This window comes from Diabrotica undecimpunctata, chromosome 3, assembly GCF_040954645.1.
Source record: "Diabrotica undecimpunctata isolate CICGRU chromosome 3, icDiaUnde3, whole genome shotgun sequence".
NCBI classification, from domain to species: domain Eukaryota; kingdom Metazoa; phylum Arthropoda; class Insecta; order Coleoptera; family Chrysomelidae; genus Diabrotica; species Diabrotica undecimpunctata.
In genome coordinates this window covers 19654924-19670258 of record NC_092805.1, presented here as the reverse complement: position 1 = coordinate 19670258, position 15335 = coordinate 19654924, and the positions used below count along the sequence as shown (strand labels likewise).

General features: G+C 28.9%; 1 protein-coding gene across 2 annotated transcripts in view; it reads left to right on the top strand.

The window, feature by feature from the left end:
* The first annotated feature begins 11792 nt into the window (after window positions 1-11792).
* Window positions 11793-15335, top strand: part of LOC140436521 (sialin-like) — a 40725-nt gene continuing 37182 nt past the window's right edge. For both annotated transcript variants that reach the window (XM_072525407.1, XM_072525406.1), the window contains exons 1-2: window positions 11793-11929; window positions 11992-12160. In XM_072525407.1, the coding sequence (XP_072381508.1) occupies window positions 11919-11929; window positions 11992-12160 (180 nt within the window). In that variant the 5' untranslated portion in view covers window positions 11793-11918. The remainder of the gene's footprint in view (window positions 11930-11991; window positions 12161-15335) is intronic.

The window sequence follows — 15335 nt, the reverse complement described above, 5'->3', positions numbered from 1 at the left end:
TCTAGTATAATTTTTTACACACATTTTATATTTTTTGTGTCTTAAAACAAAAAGGATAATAGGTGTATATAGGCATATCTATAACATAAAAAGAATATAAATAACAATTACACTTTAAATATAGTACCTACAGTTAATAAAAATATAAAAGATACAAATTAATATGCATAAACACACGAATAAACAACAACTACCTAACTATTGGTGCTCTTAATATGGTCAATGAATTTGCTTTTAAACATTTGTACAGATGAGTACTACAAAGAACAAAAATTTTGAATGAGGCGGTTAATCACAGGTTGCCAAAATTTTCCCAAACACGTAGAAATTATACAAAGTACTTCACGTGATTTGTCATCCATCAATCAAGCAAATGGTTATAACTTAAAGCTCCAGAATGAATATTTATTTATTTTTAATAAAATAATGCCTTACTTTAAAATTATTTTTCATCAATTGCAAAAAGTATGCACTAATTCTGTTAAAATGAAAAAAGATTTGGCGAATTTTGAAGCAGAAATTCAAGGTATAAGGGAGCAAATGGACGTCATTATTGATAACATTTAAGAAGAAATAAATACGTGACAGAGACAAAAGAATCATGATAATGATGAACCAATAAAAAAATACGCGAATTAAAGAGAACATTGTTCTGAAGCTATTTTCTTGTGGCATTTTAAATTAATTACTATTTAAATGGGAATAAGCCACAATTAAAGGTTAAAATACGTTTATTGACATTTCAACTTCCACTTCAGAAATCGTTCTCAAAATACAAACATTAGTAAATTAAACAAATTTTGTTTTTTGTTACTTAGTGAAAAATTCTTCTAATAATTTAATTTTATCTGACTCATCTATATTGACAATTCAGATATACATTATACATTTTAAAGTAGACGACTTTAAAATGATATTGCCAATATTGTTGAGTTGCGTTCCTGGGACGACTTTACTTATAAGATAGTTCATTCGATTACATGAAATCAACTTTAACTTGAGAATATCCGTCAGAAAAGATCATAACATGTAATTCGTCTTTAAAAAGACAAATACATGCCATGATGACAGTAAAATTCTCCTGTTAGTGATTCCATAGTAAATTATGAGGGAAAAACCAGGAAAAAAACCTCATAATACTATCCCGACATGATAAGTATTTGATCGTGCATTTAGTTTACCTTCAATAAACACCAAATTCCGATTTTATATGTTTGTTATTTAAAAAACATAAATGATATATTCTCTATATGTTACTGACTTACCAATACTGGTATTTTCCTTTTAATAACTTCCTCTTTCAATATGGGTAACCAGATCCTACTACATCCTGCCGAGGAATTCGCGACACAATTGGTCTCATTTAGCATAATTAGAGCCGCTTCCTTGATTTTTCTTTTTTACCATCCGTTTCTTTTAGGACTATACTTGAATTATTCCATTGAACCCTATGTTTACTACCCCATGCGTGTTTACATATTTGAGATCTATCAAATTCTCTATTTTTAATATAGGATTGATGTTCACTTATTCTAACATTTAATGGCCTTGATGTTTCACCTAAATAAAACTGATCGCATTCACAAGGTATTTTATAAATGCAATTCCTTGTCCTTTCTTGTTCATTGTTAGGTTTGGTTTTGGACAAAATAGATCTCAACGTGTTTGTTGTTTTGAATGTTATTGAAATGTTGAATTTATTTCTTATCCTTTTAAGCTTTTCCGATAATCCTTTTATGTATGGTATTGTTATTTTCCTCGTATTATTCCTTGTATATGCTGTAGGATCTCGTTCTAAGTTGTTTTGTTCTATTCGATTGATTGTTGAAAATTCCTTATTTATAAACGATAAAGGATAATCATTTTTTAATAAAACAGATGTTAACAAATATTTTTCCTCCAAGAACGAATTTTCGTTAGAACAAGTAATTTTGGCTCTATCGTATAAGGATTTAATGATTCCCTTTTTAATATTAATATTGTGATTTGATTTTAAATTTAAATATCTGTTGGTGTGTGTTGGTTTTCTGTACACCTGAGTTTCGTATCCAGTATCGTTCTTAGAGATTAAAACATCCAGAAAAGGTAATGTATTATTATATTCCTTTTCCATGGTAAATGTTATTGTCTCTTCTTTATCGTTTATATCATTTAGGAATGTGTCCAACAACTATGATCCATGAGGCCATATTGAGAATACATCATCTACATTGGTAGATATGTATGGTGGAGATATGTAGATGATGTATTCCCATGCGTAAACACGCATGGGATAATGAACATAGGGTTCAATGGAATGATTCAAATATAGTCCTAAAAGAAACGGATGGTAAAAAGAGAAAAATCAAAGAAGCGGCTCTAATTATGCTAAATGAGACCAATTGTGTCGCGAATTCCTCGGCAGAATGTAGTAGGATCTGGTTACCCATATTGAAAGAGGAAGTTATTAAAAGGAAAATACCAGTATTGGTAAGTCAGTAACATATAGAGAATATATCATTTATGCTTTTTAAATAACAAACATATAAAATCGGAATTTGCTGTTTATTGAAGGTAAACTAAATGCACGATCAAATACTTACCATGTCGGGATAGTATTATGAGGTTTTTTTCCTGGTTTTTCCCTCATAATTTACTATGGAATCACTAACAGGAGAATTTTACTGTCATGTATGGCATGTATTTGTCTTTTTAAAGACGAATTACATGTTATGATCTTTTCTGACGGATATTCTCAAGTTAAAGTTGATTTCATGTAATCGAATGAACTATCTTATAAGTAAAGTCGTCCCAGGAACGCAACTCAACAATATTGGCAATATCATTTTAAAGTCGTCTACTTTAAAATGTATAATGTATATCTGAATTGTCAATATAGATGAGTCAGATAAAATTAAATTATTAGAAGAATTTTTCACTAAGTAACAAAAAACAAAATTTGTTTAATTTACTAATGTTTGTATTTTGAGAACGATTTCCGAAGTGGAAATTGAAACGTCAATAAACGTATTTTAACCTTTAATTGTGGCTTATTCCCATTTAAATAGTAATTAATTTAAAGAGAACGGGCCCAGCAGAAAACGGGAAACCTTAAAGATATTACCTTCTCCGGACATTTAGTTGCTTCTAATTTATTTACGTCGGAGAAGTTTTCTGCATATTAGCATCAGTTCCCCAAATTATTTCTTAATAAAAAATGCAGACAATTTTTATTTTTAAACCAAACTCGGCTTAAAACTGAAATACAAGTACTGTATCAGCAAGACGAATTAAGTACTACCTCTGGGGCTGGTCCATTATCAGTTTTATTAAATATTAAATGATGAAGGTTTAAAATGTACTTTTAAAGAATCTATTAAACTTTTAAGTATATTAATTACTATTCCTATGTCAGCATCTGAAGCAAAACGTTGTTTTTCGAAGCTAAAACGAATTAAGACATTCCTTAGAAATACCATGAAGGAAGAACCACTTTGTGTTTTAGGTATGCTATCTTCAGAAAAACATTTTGTAAATGGCATTGATAATTTTAATAATAAAGTGATTGAAAAGTTTTCAACCAAAAAAGAAAGAAGGATAGACTTCATACATCGGAAACTCTAAAAGTGATATGTGCCTGTGTGTAAATACTGGAATATTGTTATTTTTATAGTTTTATAAATAGATTTTAGAGACTAAATCGTAATAAGAAATTTCAAGTACATCAGCACTAAATACTGCTAAAGTTTTCAACCAAAAAAGAAAGAAGGATAGACTTCATACATCGGAAACTCTAAAAGTGATATGTGCCTGTGTGTAAATACTGGAATATTGTTATTTTTATAGTTTTATAAATAGATTTTAGAGACTAAATCGTAATAAGAAATTTCAAGTACATCAGCACTAAATACTGCTAAAGTTTTCAACCAAAAAAGAAAGAAGGATAGACTTCATACATCGGAAACTCTAAAAGTGATATGTGCCTGTGTGTAAATACTGGAATATTGTTATTTTTATAGTTTTATAAATAGATTTTAGAGACTAAATCGTAATAAGAAATTTCAAGTACATCAGCACTAAATACTGCTAAAGTTTTCAACCAAAAAAGAAAGAAGGATAGACTTCATACATCGGAAACTCTAAAAGTGATATGTGCCTGTGTGTAAATACTGGAATAGTGTTATTTTTATAGTTTTATAAATAGATTTTAGAGACTAAATCGTAATAAGAAATTTTAAGTACATCAGCACTAAATACTGCTAAAGTTTTCAACCAAAAAAGAAAGAAGGATAGACTTCATACATCGGAAACTCTAAAAGTGATATGTGCCTGTGTGTAAATACTGGAATATTGTTATTTTTATAGTTTTATAAATAGATTTTAGAGACTAAATCGTAATAAGAAATTTCAAGTACATCAGCACTAAATACTGCTAAAGTTTTCAACCAAAAAAGAAAGAAGGATAGACTTCATACATCGGAAACTCTAAAAGTGATATGTGCCTGTGTGTAAATACTGGAATATTGTTATTTTTATAGTTTTATAAATAGATTTTAGAGACTAAATCGTAATAAGAAATTTCAAGTACATCAGCACTAAATACTGCTAAAGTTTTCAACCAAAAAAGAAAGAAGGATAGACTTCATACATCGGAAACTCTAAAAGTGATATGTGCCTGTGTGTAAATACTGGAATAGTGTTATTTTTATAGTTTTATAAATAGATTTTAGAGACTAAATCGTAATAAGAAATTTCAAGTACATCAGCACTAAATACTGCTAAAGTTTTCAACCAAAAAAAAAGAAGGATAGACTTCATACATCGGAAACTCTAAAAGTGATATGTGCCTGTGTGTAAATACTGGAATATTGTTATTTTTATAGTTTTATAAATAGATTTTAGAGACTAAATCGTAATAAGAAATTTCAAGTACATCAGCACTAAATACTGCTAAAGTTTTCAACCAAAAAAAAAGAAGGATAGACTTCATACATCGGAAACTCTAAAAGTGATATGTGCCTGTGTGTAAATACTGGAATATTGTTATTTTTATAGTTTTATAAATAGATTTTAGAGACTAAATCGTAATAAGAAATTTCAAGTACATCAGCACTAAATACTGCTAAAGTTTTCAACCAAAAAAGAAAGAAGGATAGACTTCATACATCGGAAACTCTAAAAGTGATATGTGCCTGTGTGTAAATACTGGAATATTGTTATTTTTATAGTTTTATAAATAGATTTTAGAGACTAAATCGTAATAAGAAATTTCAAGTACATCAGCACTAAATACTGCTAAAGTTTTCAACCAAAAAAGAAAGAAGGATAGACTTCATACATCGGAAACTCTAAAAGTGATATGTGCCTGTGTGTAAATACTGGAATATTGTTATTTTTATAGTTTTATAAATAGATTTTAGAGACTAAATCGTAATAAGAAATTTCAAGTACATCAGCACTAAATACTGCTAAAGTTTTCAACCAAAAAAGAAAGAAGGATAGACTTCATACATCGGAAACTCTAAAAGTGATATGTGCCTGTGTGTAAATACTGGAATATTGTTATTTTTATAGTTTTATAAATAGATTTTAGAGACTAAATCGTAATAAGAAATTTCAAGTACATCAGCACTAAATACTGCTAAAGTTTTCAACCAAAAAAGAAAGAAGGATAGACTTCATACATCGGAAACTCTAAAAGTGATATGTGCCTGTGTGTAAATACTGGAATATTGTTATTTTTATAGTTTTATAAATAGATTTTAGAGACTAAATCGTAATAAGAAATTTCAAGTACATCAGCACTAAATACTGCTAAAGTTTTCAACCAAAAAAGAAAGAAGGATAGACTTCATACATCGGAAACTCTAAAAGTGATATGTGCCTGTGTGTAAATACTGGAATATTGTTATTTTTATAGTTTTATAAATAGATTTTAGAGACTAAATCGTAATAAGAAATTTCAAGTACATCAGCACTAAATACTGCTAAAGTTTTCAACCAAAAAAGAAAGAAGGATAGACTTCATACATCGGAAACTCTAAAAGTGATATGTGCCTGTGTGTAAATACTGGAATATTGTTATTTTTATAGTTTTATAAATAGATTTTAGAGACTAAATCGTAATAAGAAATTTCAAGTACATCAGCACTAAATACTGCTAAAGTTTTCAACCAAAAAAGAAAGAAGGATAGACTTCATACATCGGAAACTCTAAAAGTGATATGTGCCTGTGTGTAAATACTGGAATATTGTTATTTTTATAGTTTTATAAATAGATTTTAGAGACTAAATCGTAATAAGAAATTTCAAGTACATCAGCACTAAATACTGCTAAAGTTTTCAACCAAAAAAGAAAGAAGGATAGACTTCATACATCGGAAACTCTAAAAGTGATATGTGCCTGTGTGTAAATACTGGAATATTGTTATTTTTATAGTTTTATAAATAGATTTTAGAGACTAAATCGTAATAAGAAATTTCAAGTACATCAGCACTAAATACTGCTAAAGTTTTCAACCAAAAAAGAAAGAAGGATAGACTTCATACATCGGAAACTCTAAAAGTGATATGTGCCTGTGTGTAAATACTGGAATATTGTTATTTTTATAGTTTTATAAATAGATTTTAGAGACTAAATCGTAATAAGAAATTTCAAGTACATCAGCACTAAATACTGCTAAAGTTTTCAACCAAAAAAGAAAGAAGGATAGACTTCATACATCGGAAACTCTAAAAGTGATATGTGCCTGTGTGTAAATACTGGAATATTGTTATTTTTATAGTTTTATAAATAGATTTTAGAGACTAAATCGTAATAAGAAATTTCAAGTACATCAGCACTAAATACTGCTAAAGTTTTCAACCAAAAAAGAAAGAAGGATAGACTTCATACATCGGAAACTCTAAAAGTGATATGTGCCTGTGTGTAAATACTGGAATAGTGTTATTTTTATAGTTTTATAAATAGATTTTAGAGACTAAATCGTAATAAGAAATTTCAAGTACATCAGCACTAAATACTGCTAAAGTTTTCAACCAAAAAAGAAAGAAGGATAGACTTCATACATCGGAAACTCTAAAAGTGATATGTGCCTGTGTGTAAATACTGGAATATTGTTATTTTTATAGTTTTATAAATAGATTTTAGAGACTAAATCGTAATAAGAAATTTCAAGTACATCAGCACTAAATACTGCTAAAGTTTTCAACCAAAAAAGAAAGAAGGATAGACTTCATACATCGGAAACTCTAAAAGTGATATGTGCCTGTGTGTAAATACTGGAATAGTGTTATTTTTATAGTTTTATAAATAGATTTTAGAGACTAAATCGTAATAAGAAATTTCAAGTACATCAGCACTAAATACTGCTAAAGTTTTCAACCAAAAAAGAAAGAAGGATAGACTTCATACATCGGAAACTCTAAAAGTGATATGTGCCTGTGTGTAAATACTGGAATAGTGTTATTTTTATAGTTTTATAAATAGATTTTAGAGACTAAATCGTAATAAGAAATTTCAAGTACATCAGCACTAAATACTGCTAAAGTTTTCAACCAAAAAAGAAAGAAGGATAGACTTCATACATCGGAAACTCTAAAAGTGATATGTGCCTGTGTGTAAATACTGGAATATTGTTATTTTTATAGTTTTATAAATAGATTTTAGAGACTAAATCGTAATAAGAAATTTCAAGTACATCAGCACTAAATACTGCTAAAGTTTTCAACCAAAAAAAAAAGAAGGATAGACTTCATACATCGGAAACTCTAAAAGTGATATGTGCCTGTGTGTAAATACTGGAATAGTGTTATTTTTATAGTTTTATAAATAGATTTTAGAGACTAAATCGTAATAAGAAATTTCAAGTACATCAGCACTAAATACTGCTAAAGTTTTCAACCAAAAAAGAAAGAAGGATAGACTTCATACATCGGAAACTCTAAAAGTGATATGTGCCTGTGTGTAAATACTGGAATAGTGTTATTTTTATAGTTTTATAAATAGATTTTAGAGACTAAATCGTAATAAGAAATTTCAAGTACATCAGCACTAAATACTGCTAAAGTTTTCAACCAAAAAAGAAAGAAGGATAGACTTCATACATCGGAAACTCTAAAAGTGATATGTGCCTGTGTGTAAATACTGGAATATTGTTATTTTTATAGTTTTATAAATAGATTTTAGAGACTAAATCGTAATAAGAAATTTCAAGTACATCAGCACTAAATACTGCTAAAGTTTTCAACCAAAAAAGAAAGAAGGATAGACTTCATACATCGGAAACTCTAAAAGTGATATGTGCCTGTGTGTAAATACTGGAATATTGTTATTTTTATAGTTTTATAAATAGATTTTAGAGACTAAATCGTAATAAGAAATTTCAAGTACATCAGCACTAAATACTGCTAAAGTTTTCAACCAAAAAAGAAAGAAGGATAGACTTCATACATCGGAAACTCTAAAAGTGATATGTGCCTGTGTGTAAATACTGGAATATTGTTATTTTTATAGTTTTATAAATAGATTTTAGAGACTAAATCGTAATAAGAAATTTCAAGTACATCAGCACTAAATACTGCTAAAGTTTTCAACCAAAAAAGAAAGAAGGATAGACTTCATACATCGGAAACTCTAAAAGTGATATGTGCCTGTGTGTAAATACTGGAATATTGTTATTTTTATAGTTTTATAAATAGATTTTAGAGACTAAATCGTAATAAGAAATTTCAAGTACATCAGCACTAAATACTGCTAAAGTTTTCAACCAAAAAAAAAAGAAGGATAGACTTCATACATCGGAAACTCTAAAAGTGATATGTGCCTGTGTGTAAATACTGGAATATTGTTATTTTTATAGTTTTATAAATAGATTTTAGAGACTAAATCGTAATAAGAAATTTCAAGTACATCAGCACTAAATACTGCTAAAGTTTTCAACCAAAAAAGAAAGAAGGATAGACTTCATACATCGGAAACTCTAAAAGTGATATGTGCCTGTGTGTAAATACTGGAATATTGTTATTTTTATAGTTTTATAAATAGATTTTAGAGACTAAATCGTAATAAGAAATTTCAAGTACATCAGCACTAAATACTGCTAAAGTTTTCAACCAAAAAAGAAAGAAGGATAGACTTCATACATCGGAAACTCTAAAAGTGATATGTGCCTGTGTGTAAATACTGGAATAGTGTTATTTTTATAGTTTTATAAATAGATTTTAGAGACTAAATCGTAATAAGAAATTTCAAGTACATCAGCACTAAATACTGCTAAAGTTTTCAACCAAAAAAGAAAGAAGGATAGACTTCATACATCGGAAACTCTAAAAGTGATATGTGCCTGTGTGTAAATACTGGAATATTGTTATTTTTATAGTTTTATAAATAGATTTTAGAGACTAAATCGTAATAAGAAATTTCAAGTACATCAGCACTAAATACTGCTAAAGTTTTCAACCAAAAAAGAAAGAAGGATAGACTTCATACATCGGAAACTCTAAAAGTGATATGTGCCTGTGTGTAAATACTGGAATATTGTTATTTTTATAGTTTTATAAATAGATTTTAGAGACTAAATCGTAATAAGAAATTTCAAGTACATCAGCACTAAATACTGCTAAAGTTTTCAACCAAAAAAGAAAGAAGGATAGACTTCATACATCGGAAACTCTAAAAGTGATATGTGCCTGTGTGTAAATACTGGAATATTGTTATTTTTATAGTTTTATAAATAGATTTTAGAGACTAAATCGTAATAAGAAATTTCAAGTACATCAGCACTAAATACTGCTAAAGTTTTCAACCAAAAAAGAAAGAAGGATAGACTTCATACATCGGAAACTCTAAAAGTGATATGTGCCTGTGTGTAAATACTGGAATAGTGTTATTTTTATAGTTTTATAAATAGATTTTAGAGACTAAATCGTAATAAGAAATTTCAAGTACATCAGCACTAAATACTGCTAAAGTTTTCAACCAAAAAAGAAAGAAGGATAGACTTCATACATCGGAAACTCTAAAAGTGATATGTGCCTGTGTGTAAATACTGGAATATTGTTATTTTTATAGTTTTATAAATAGATTTTAGAGACTAAATCGTAATAAGAAATTTCAAGTACATCAGCACTAAATACTGCTAAAGTTTTCAACCAAAAAAGAAAGAAGGATAGACTTCATACATCGGAAACTCTAAAAGTGATATGTGCCTGTGTGTAAATACTGGAATAGTGTTATTTTTATAGTTTTATAAATAGATTTTAGAGACTAAATCGTAATAAGAAATTTCAAGTACATCAGCACTAAATACTGCTAAAGTTTTCAACAAAAAAGAAAGAAGGATAGACTTCATACATCGGAAACTCTAAAAGTGATATGTGCCTGTGTGTAAATACTGGAATATTGTTATTTTTATAGTTTTATAAATAGATTTTAGAGACTAAATCGTAATAAAAAATTTCAAGTACATCAGCACTAAATACTGCTAAAGTTTTCAACCAAAAAAGAAAGAAGGATAGACTTCATACATCGGAAACTCTAAAAGTGATATGTGCCTGTGTGTAAATACTGGAATATTGTTATTTTTATAGTTTTATAAATAGATTTTAGAGACTAAATCGTAATAAGAAATTTCAAGTACATCAGCACTAAATACTGCTAAAGTTTTCAACCAAAAAAGAAAGAAGGATAGACTTCATACATCGGAAACTCTAAAAGTGATATGTGCCTGTGTGTAAATACTGGAATATTGTTATTTTTATAGTTTTATAAATAGATTTTAGAGACTAAATCGTAATAAGAAATTTCAAGTACATCAGCACTAAATACTGCTAAAGTTTTCAACCAAAAAAAAAGAAGGATAGACTTCATACATCGGAAACTCTAAAAGTGATATGTGCCTGTGTGTAAATACTGGAATATTGTTATTTTTATAGTTTTATAAATAGATTTTAGAGACTAAATCGTAATAAGAAATTTCAAGTACATCAGCACTAAATACTGCTAAAGTTTTCAACCAAAAAAGAAAGAAGGATAGACTTCATACATCGGAAACTCTAAAAGTGATATGTGCCTGTGTGTAAATACTGGAATATTGTTATTTTTATAGTTTTATAAATAGATTTTAGAGACTAAATCGTAATAAGAAATTTCAAGTACATCAGCACTAAATACTGCTAAAGTTTTCAACCAAAAAAGAAAGAAGGATAGACTTCATACATCGGAAACTCTAAAAGTGATATGTGCCTGTGTGTAAATACTGGAATATTGTTATTTTTATAGTTTTATAAATAGATTTTAGAGACTAAATCGTAATAAGAAATTTCAAGTACATCAGCACTAAATACTGCTAAAGTTTTCAACCAAAAAAGAAAGAAGGATAGACTTCATACATCGGAAACTCTAAAAGTGATATGTGCCTGTGTGTAAATACTGGAATATTGTTATTTTTATAGTTTTATAAATAGATTTTAGAGACTAAATCGTAATAAGAAATTTAAAGTACATCAGCAGTAAATACTGGTGGTAAGTTGAGTTTTTTTTATTATTAATTAATTTATGGAACTGTTTTGGTACATTTTGGCCAATTTCTTGGCACCCCAGAAATATTAAATACATAAATATATAAGATAAAAGTATATGTGCCTTTTTTTAATTTCAATTGTATACCTTTTTTGACAATATCATAATCCGCTACTGTGTTATGACTTTTTGCAGTAGCGTTTTTTTGTTGCAAACCTTAAGTAACTAGATAATTATATTCAAAACAAAAATTCCAAATTTATTTTAAATTTTGTTCAATATTTACTAGACTAATACACATCATTAACTATTGAATTTAATTACTTACTTTGTGGTCTCATTATGCGACAATTTTACAAGAATTTAACAGCTATTTACGACTATTTAGTATTTGCTAAAGCTGGGGAAAAAACAACAAATGCAAACTATGTACTATAAGATACATATTTAAGAAATTTTTATTACCACCTAATAATATTTGTTATTTTCAGAAACACGGATCTTTCATGGAAAATATGGCGTTACAAAAGATATGTGCTGGCAATTCTTGGATTTTTTGGCTTCATGAATGTATATGCCCTAAGATCAAATTTGAGTATTGCTATAGTGGATATGACACAATTAAAAAATATCACATTAGATAACGGTACCACAGTTTTGGTAAGTACACCTTTTTTGGTAACAATTTGAATCTGAATTAAGGTGAATTCTTAATGTTAAATTTATATATCTATACAAGTTTGAGGGAGAATGCAATCGTATTTATTTATAATTATAGTCACAAAGATCGATATATATATATATATATATATATATATATATATATATATATATATATATATAAATATATATATATATATATTTATTTAGATAAAAAGTCTATTATCGGTTTCGAATAGGCATTTTTACCTAGTCCGGTTCTAACCAAACCTGTCTCTGGTATTTATAGCCTTTAGCCCAGTCTGGTTATACAAAATCATCGATTTCACGGCAAAATGTTTCGCAGATATCTGAAGCTTTTAAGACATAGGTGGGGGTTACTAGATGACGAATGACGAATAGATAAAAAGATACTCCTATTTTTACCTTGCGTTTCTTTTAAACAATAATTTATGGTCAGAATTTGGTTTTTTATCTATGTTTTTTCCCTTATAATTTAAAAAAACAATATTTATATCATTTTTTTATATCAAGAATATCTTTATTTTTCCGTTTTTTCAATTAAAATTGATAAATAATTTACGGAGATATTTGCAAAAAAGTAGTTTTTTGCACTAATTTATAAATTTAATTAATTTTTTTATTAACAAAATAAAATGTTTTTAATATATTTCAACATTGAGGAATTACCGTCCTTTAAATTTGTGCGAAATTTCCCCCCGATCGGTCAAATAGTTTAAAAGTTATTCAATTTGTTTATCCCTGGGACTAATTATTTAAACCATTGAACTTGCCCTATGAATGATGCAAGACACATTTAATAAATTTCATAGGATTCTATAAGACTTATACTATCTCAGAAGTTAAATGAATATTGAGTTTTCATCGAAATACTACTACTACTAAGGATTTCCACAGTTTTCACTGTCTTCCTTCACTCAACCGTTTTCTCCAATTTTCCCTGTCATTCCAGTCTCCATCTCGCAGGGTTCTTTTCTCCATAGCCTCGTCGATTTCATCTCTGAATGACCTTCGGGGTCTTCCTCTCTTTCTTCTTCCAATCGGGCTCCATTCTGTGATTTTGTTTATCCAGCGTCCTCTGTCCGCTCTTCTGACGTGGCCGTACCAGGATAGTCTCTTCTCCTCTATATAGTCGATTATGTCTGATTGCACTCCCATTCTCCGCTTAATCTCTGCGTTTTCAATTCTGTCTCTTTTTGTAAGTCTACAGCTTCTCCTCAGGAACTCCATTTCTACTGCTCTTATTCTACCTCTATTTCTCTTGTTTATTGTCCAGTTTTCGGACCCATATGTCAGGATACTTCTTGTCAGGGTGTTATATATTCTCTTTTTTGTCGTTATCGTAATGTTCTTATCCCACAACACTGAGTTTAGTTGTCTTATACAGTTTCTTGTTTGTCTCAGTCTGTTGTTTATATCTTCTTCTGTTGTTCCCTGGTTCGATATTATGGTTCCTAAATACTTGAATTTATCTGTTCCATTTATTTGTCTTCCCTCGTCTATCTCTAGGTTTCTCATATCCTTGCTTTCTGTTGTTAGGTATTCGGTTTTCTCTAAGTTTATTTCCATTCCGTTGTTTTTATATTCTTCTTCTAGTTTTCTGAGCATAAAGCTGAGATCTTCTTCATCTTGTGCGATGACTACTTGATCGTCGGCAAAACTTAAGGTGTATAGGTATTCGTCTCTTACTGGTATGCCCATTCCTTCGCACTTTCTCCTCCATGGTTTGAGCGTCTTTTCCAAGAATATTTTAAACAGAGTAGGGGACGTAGCACAGCCTTGTAGAAGTCCTTTTGTCGTCTTAAATGGATTGTAGGCTTTATTTCCACATTTAATAGCTACTTTGTTTTCTTTGTATAGTGCTTTAACTGCTTTTATTAGTGTTTGTCGGATTTCGAGATCATTCATTGCTTCCCATAATTTGACTCTAGGTATTGAGTCATATGCTTTCTTTAGATCAACAAAGGCCAGATGGACCGGTCTACCTTTTGCCATTTTCTTCTCTATCAGTTGTTCTAATGTGTACGTATGATCTAGGCATGATTTTCCTACTGTGAACCCTGCTTGGTCTTCTCCAATTTTTCCTATTATTTCAGTTTCTAGTTTTTCTTTAATAATTTTCCCGTAAAGTCTACCTACCGACGATATTATACTAATTTCTCTATAGTTTTCACATTTTTTCCTGTTTCCTTTCTTATGTATGGATGTGATGTATGCTTGTGTCCATGATGAAATTATGTGTATAATTTCATCGAAATTATTTACAAAATAAACGTTTGAAAAAGGGGTATGTTTTTTACTTATAAACAATTGTAATAACTTCTATATTTTTCAAGCTACAGACTTGTACGTACAACCATTAGATAGCTGGTAAAAAAACTCACATTTAACTATAAAAAATAAACCTTCTATGAACAATAGGAACGAATTTAGCGACAATTTTTTTGTTAATTATATCTCCATTGTTTATAAACATTAAGAAGTAAAATTTGCACAAATTTTGAATGAAAATCTAAAATTTTATAGCTATAAAATTCATCCAATTTTTCGAAACTTAAAACCTTTCGAAACGAAGTTACTTTCGAAAGATCGACATAGGAAAGTGGAGTAGAAACTGTTTTAGCTCCTCGCTGCAAAATTTAATATTATGGTTACGGATTTATCATTCAAAACAGTTCTGTAGGAATTTCATCAGGTCCATTTGCTTTTCCATTTTTAGCGTTTCTTATTGCGTATTCTACTTCTTCTTTCAATATGTCTGGCCCAGTTGCATTGATTATCTGAGTTAAGTTGTTTCTATCGTCTTCAAATAATTCATTCATCTATTCTGTCCATCTTTTTATTTTATTCTCTAGATCTACAATAAGATTTCCATCTTTGTCTTTAAGTTTACCTATTTGGCATTTCTTTATGCTTCCTGTTATCTCTTTTACTTTTTTGTGGATATTGAACGCATCGTACTTTTTCTCATAGGTTTCCATTTCTTCACATTGTTCTTTAATCCACTCCTCTTTGGCTTCTTTTATTCTCTTTTTTATGTGTTTATTTATTTCTTTGTGTTTGTCCTGGTAATTCTTCATCTTTCTTCTTTGTTCCATCAAGTCTAGTATATCTTGTGTCATCCACCCCTTATTCTTTGTTTTTGTTTTTGTAA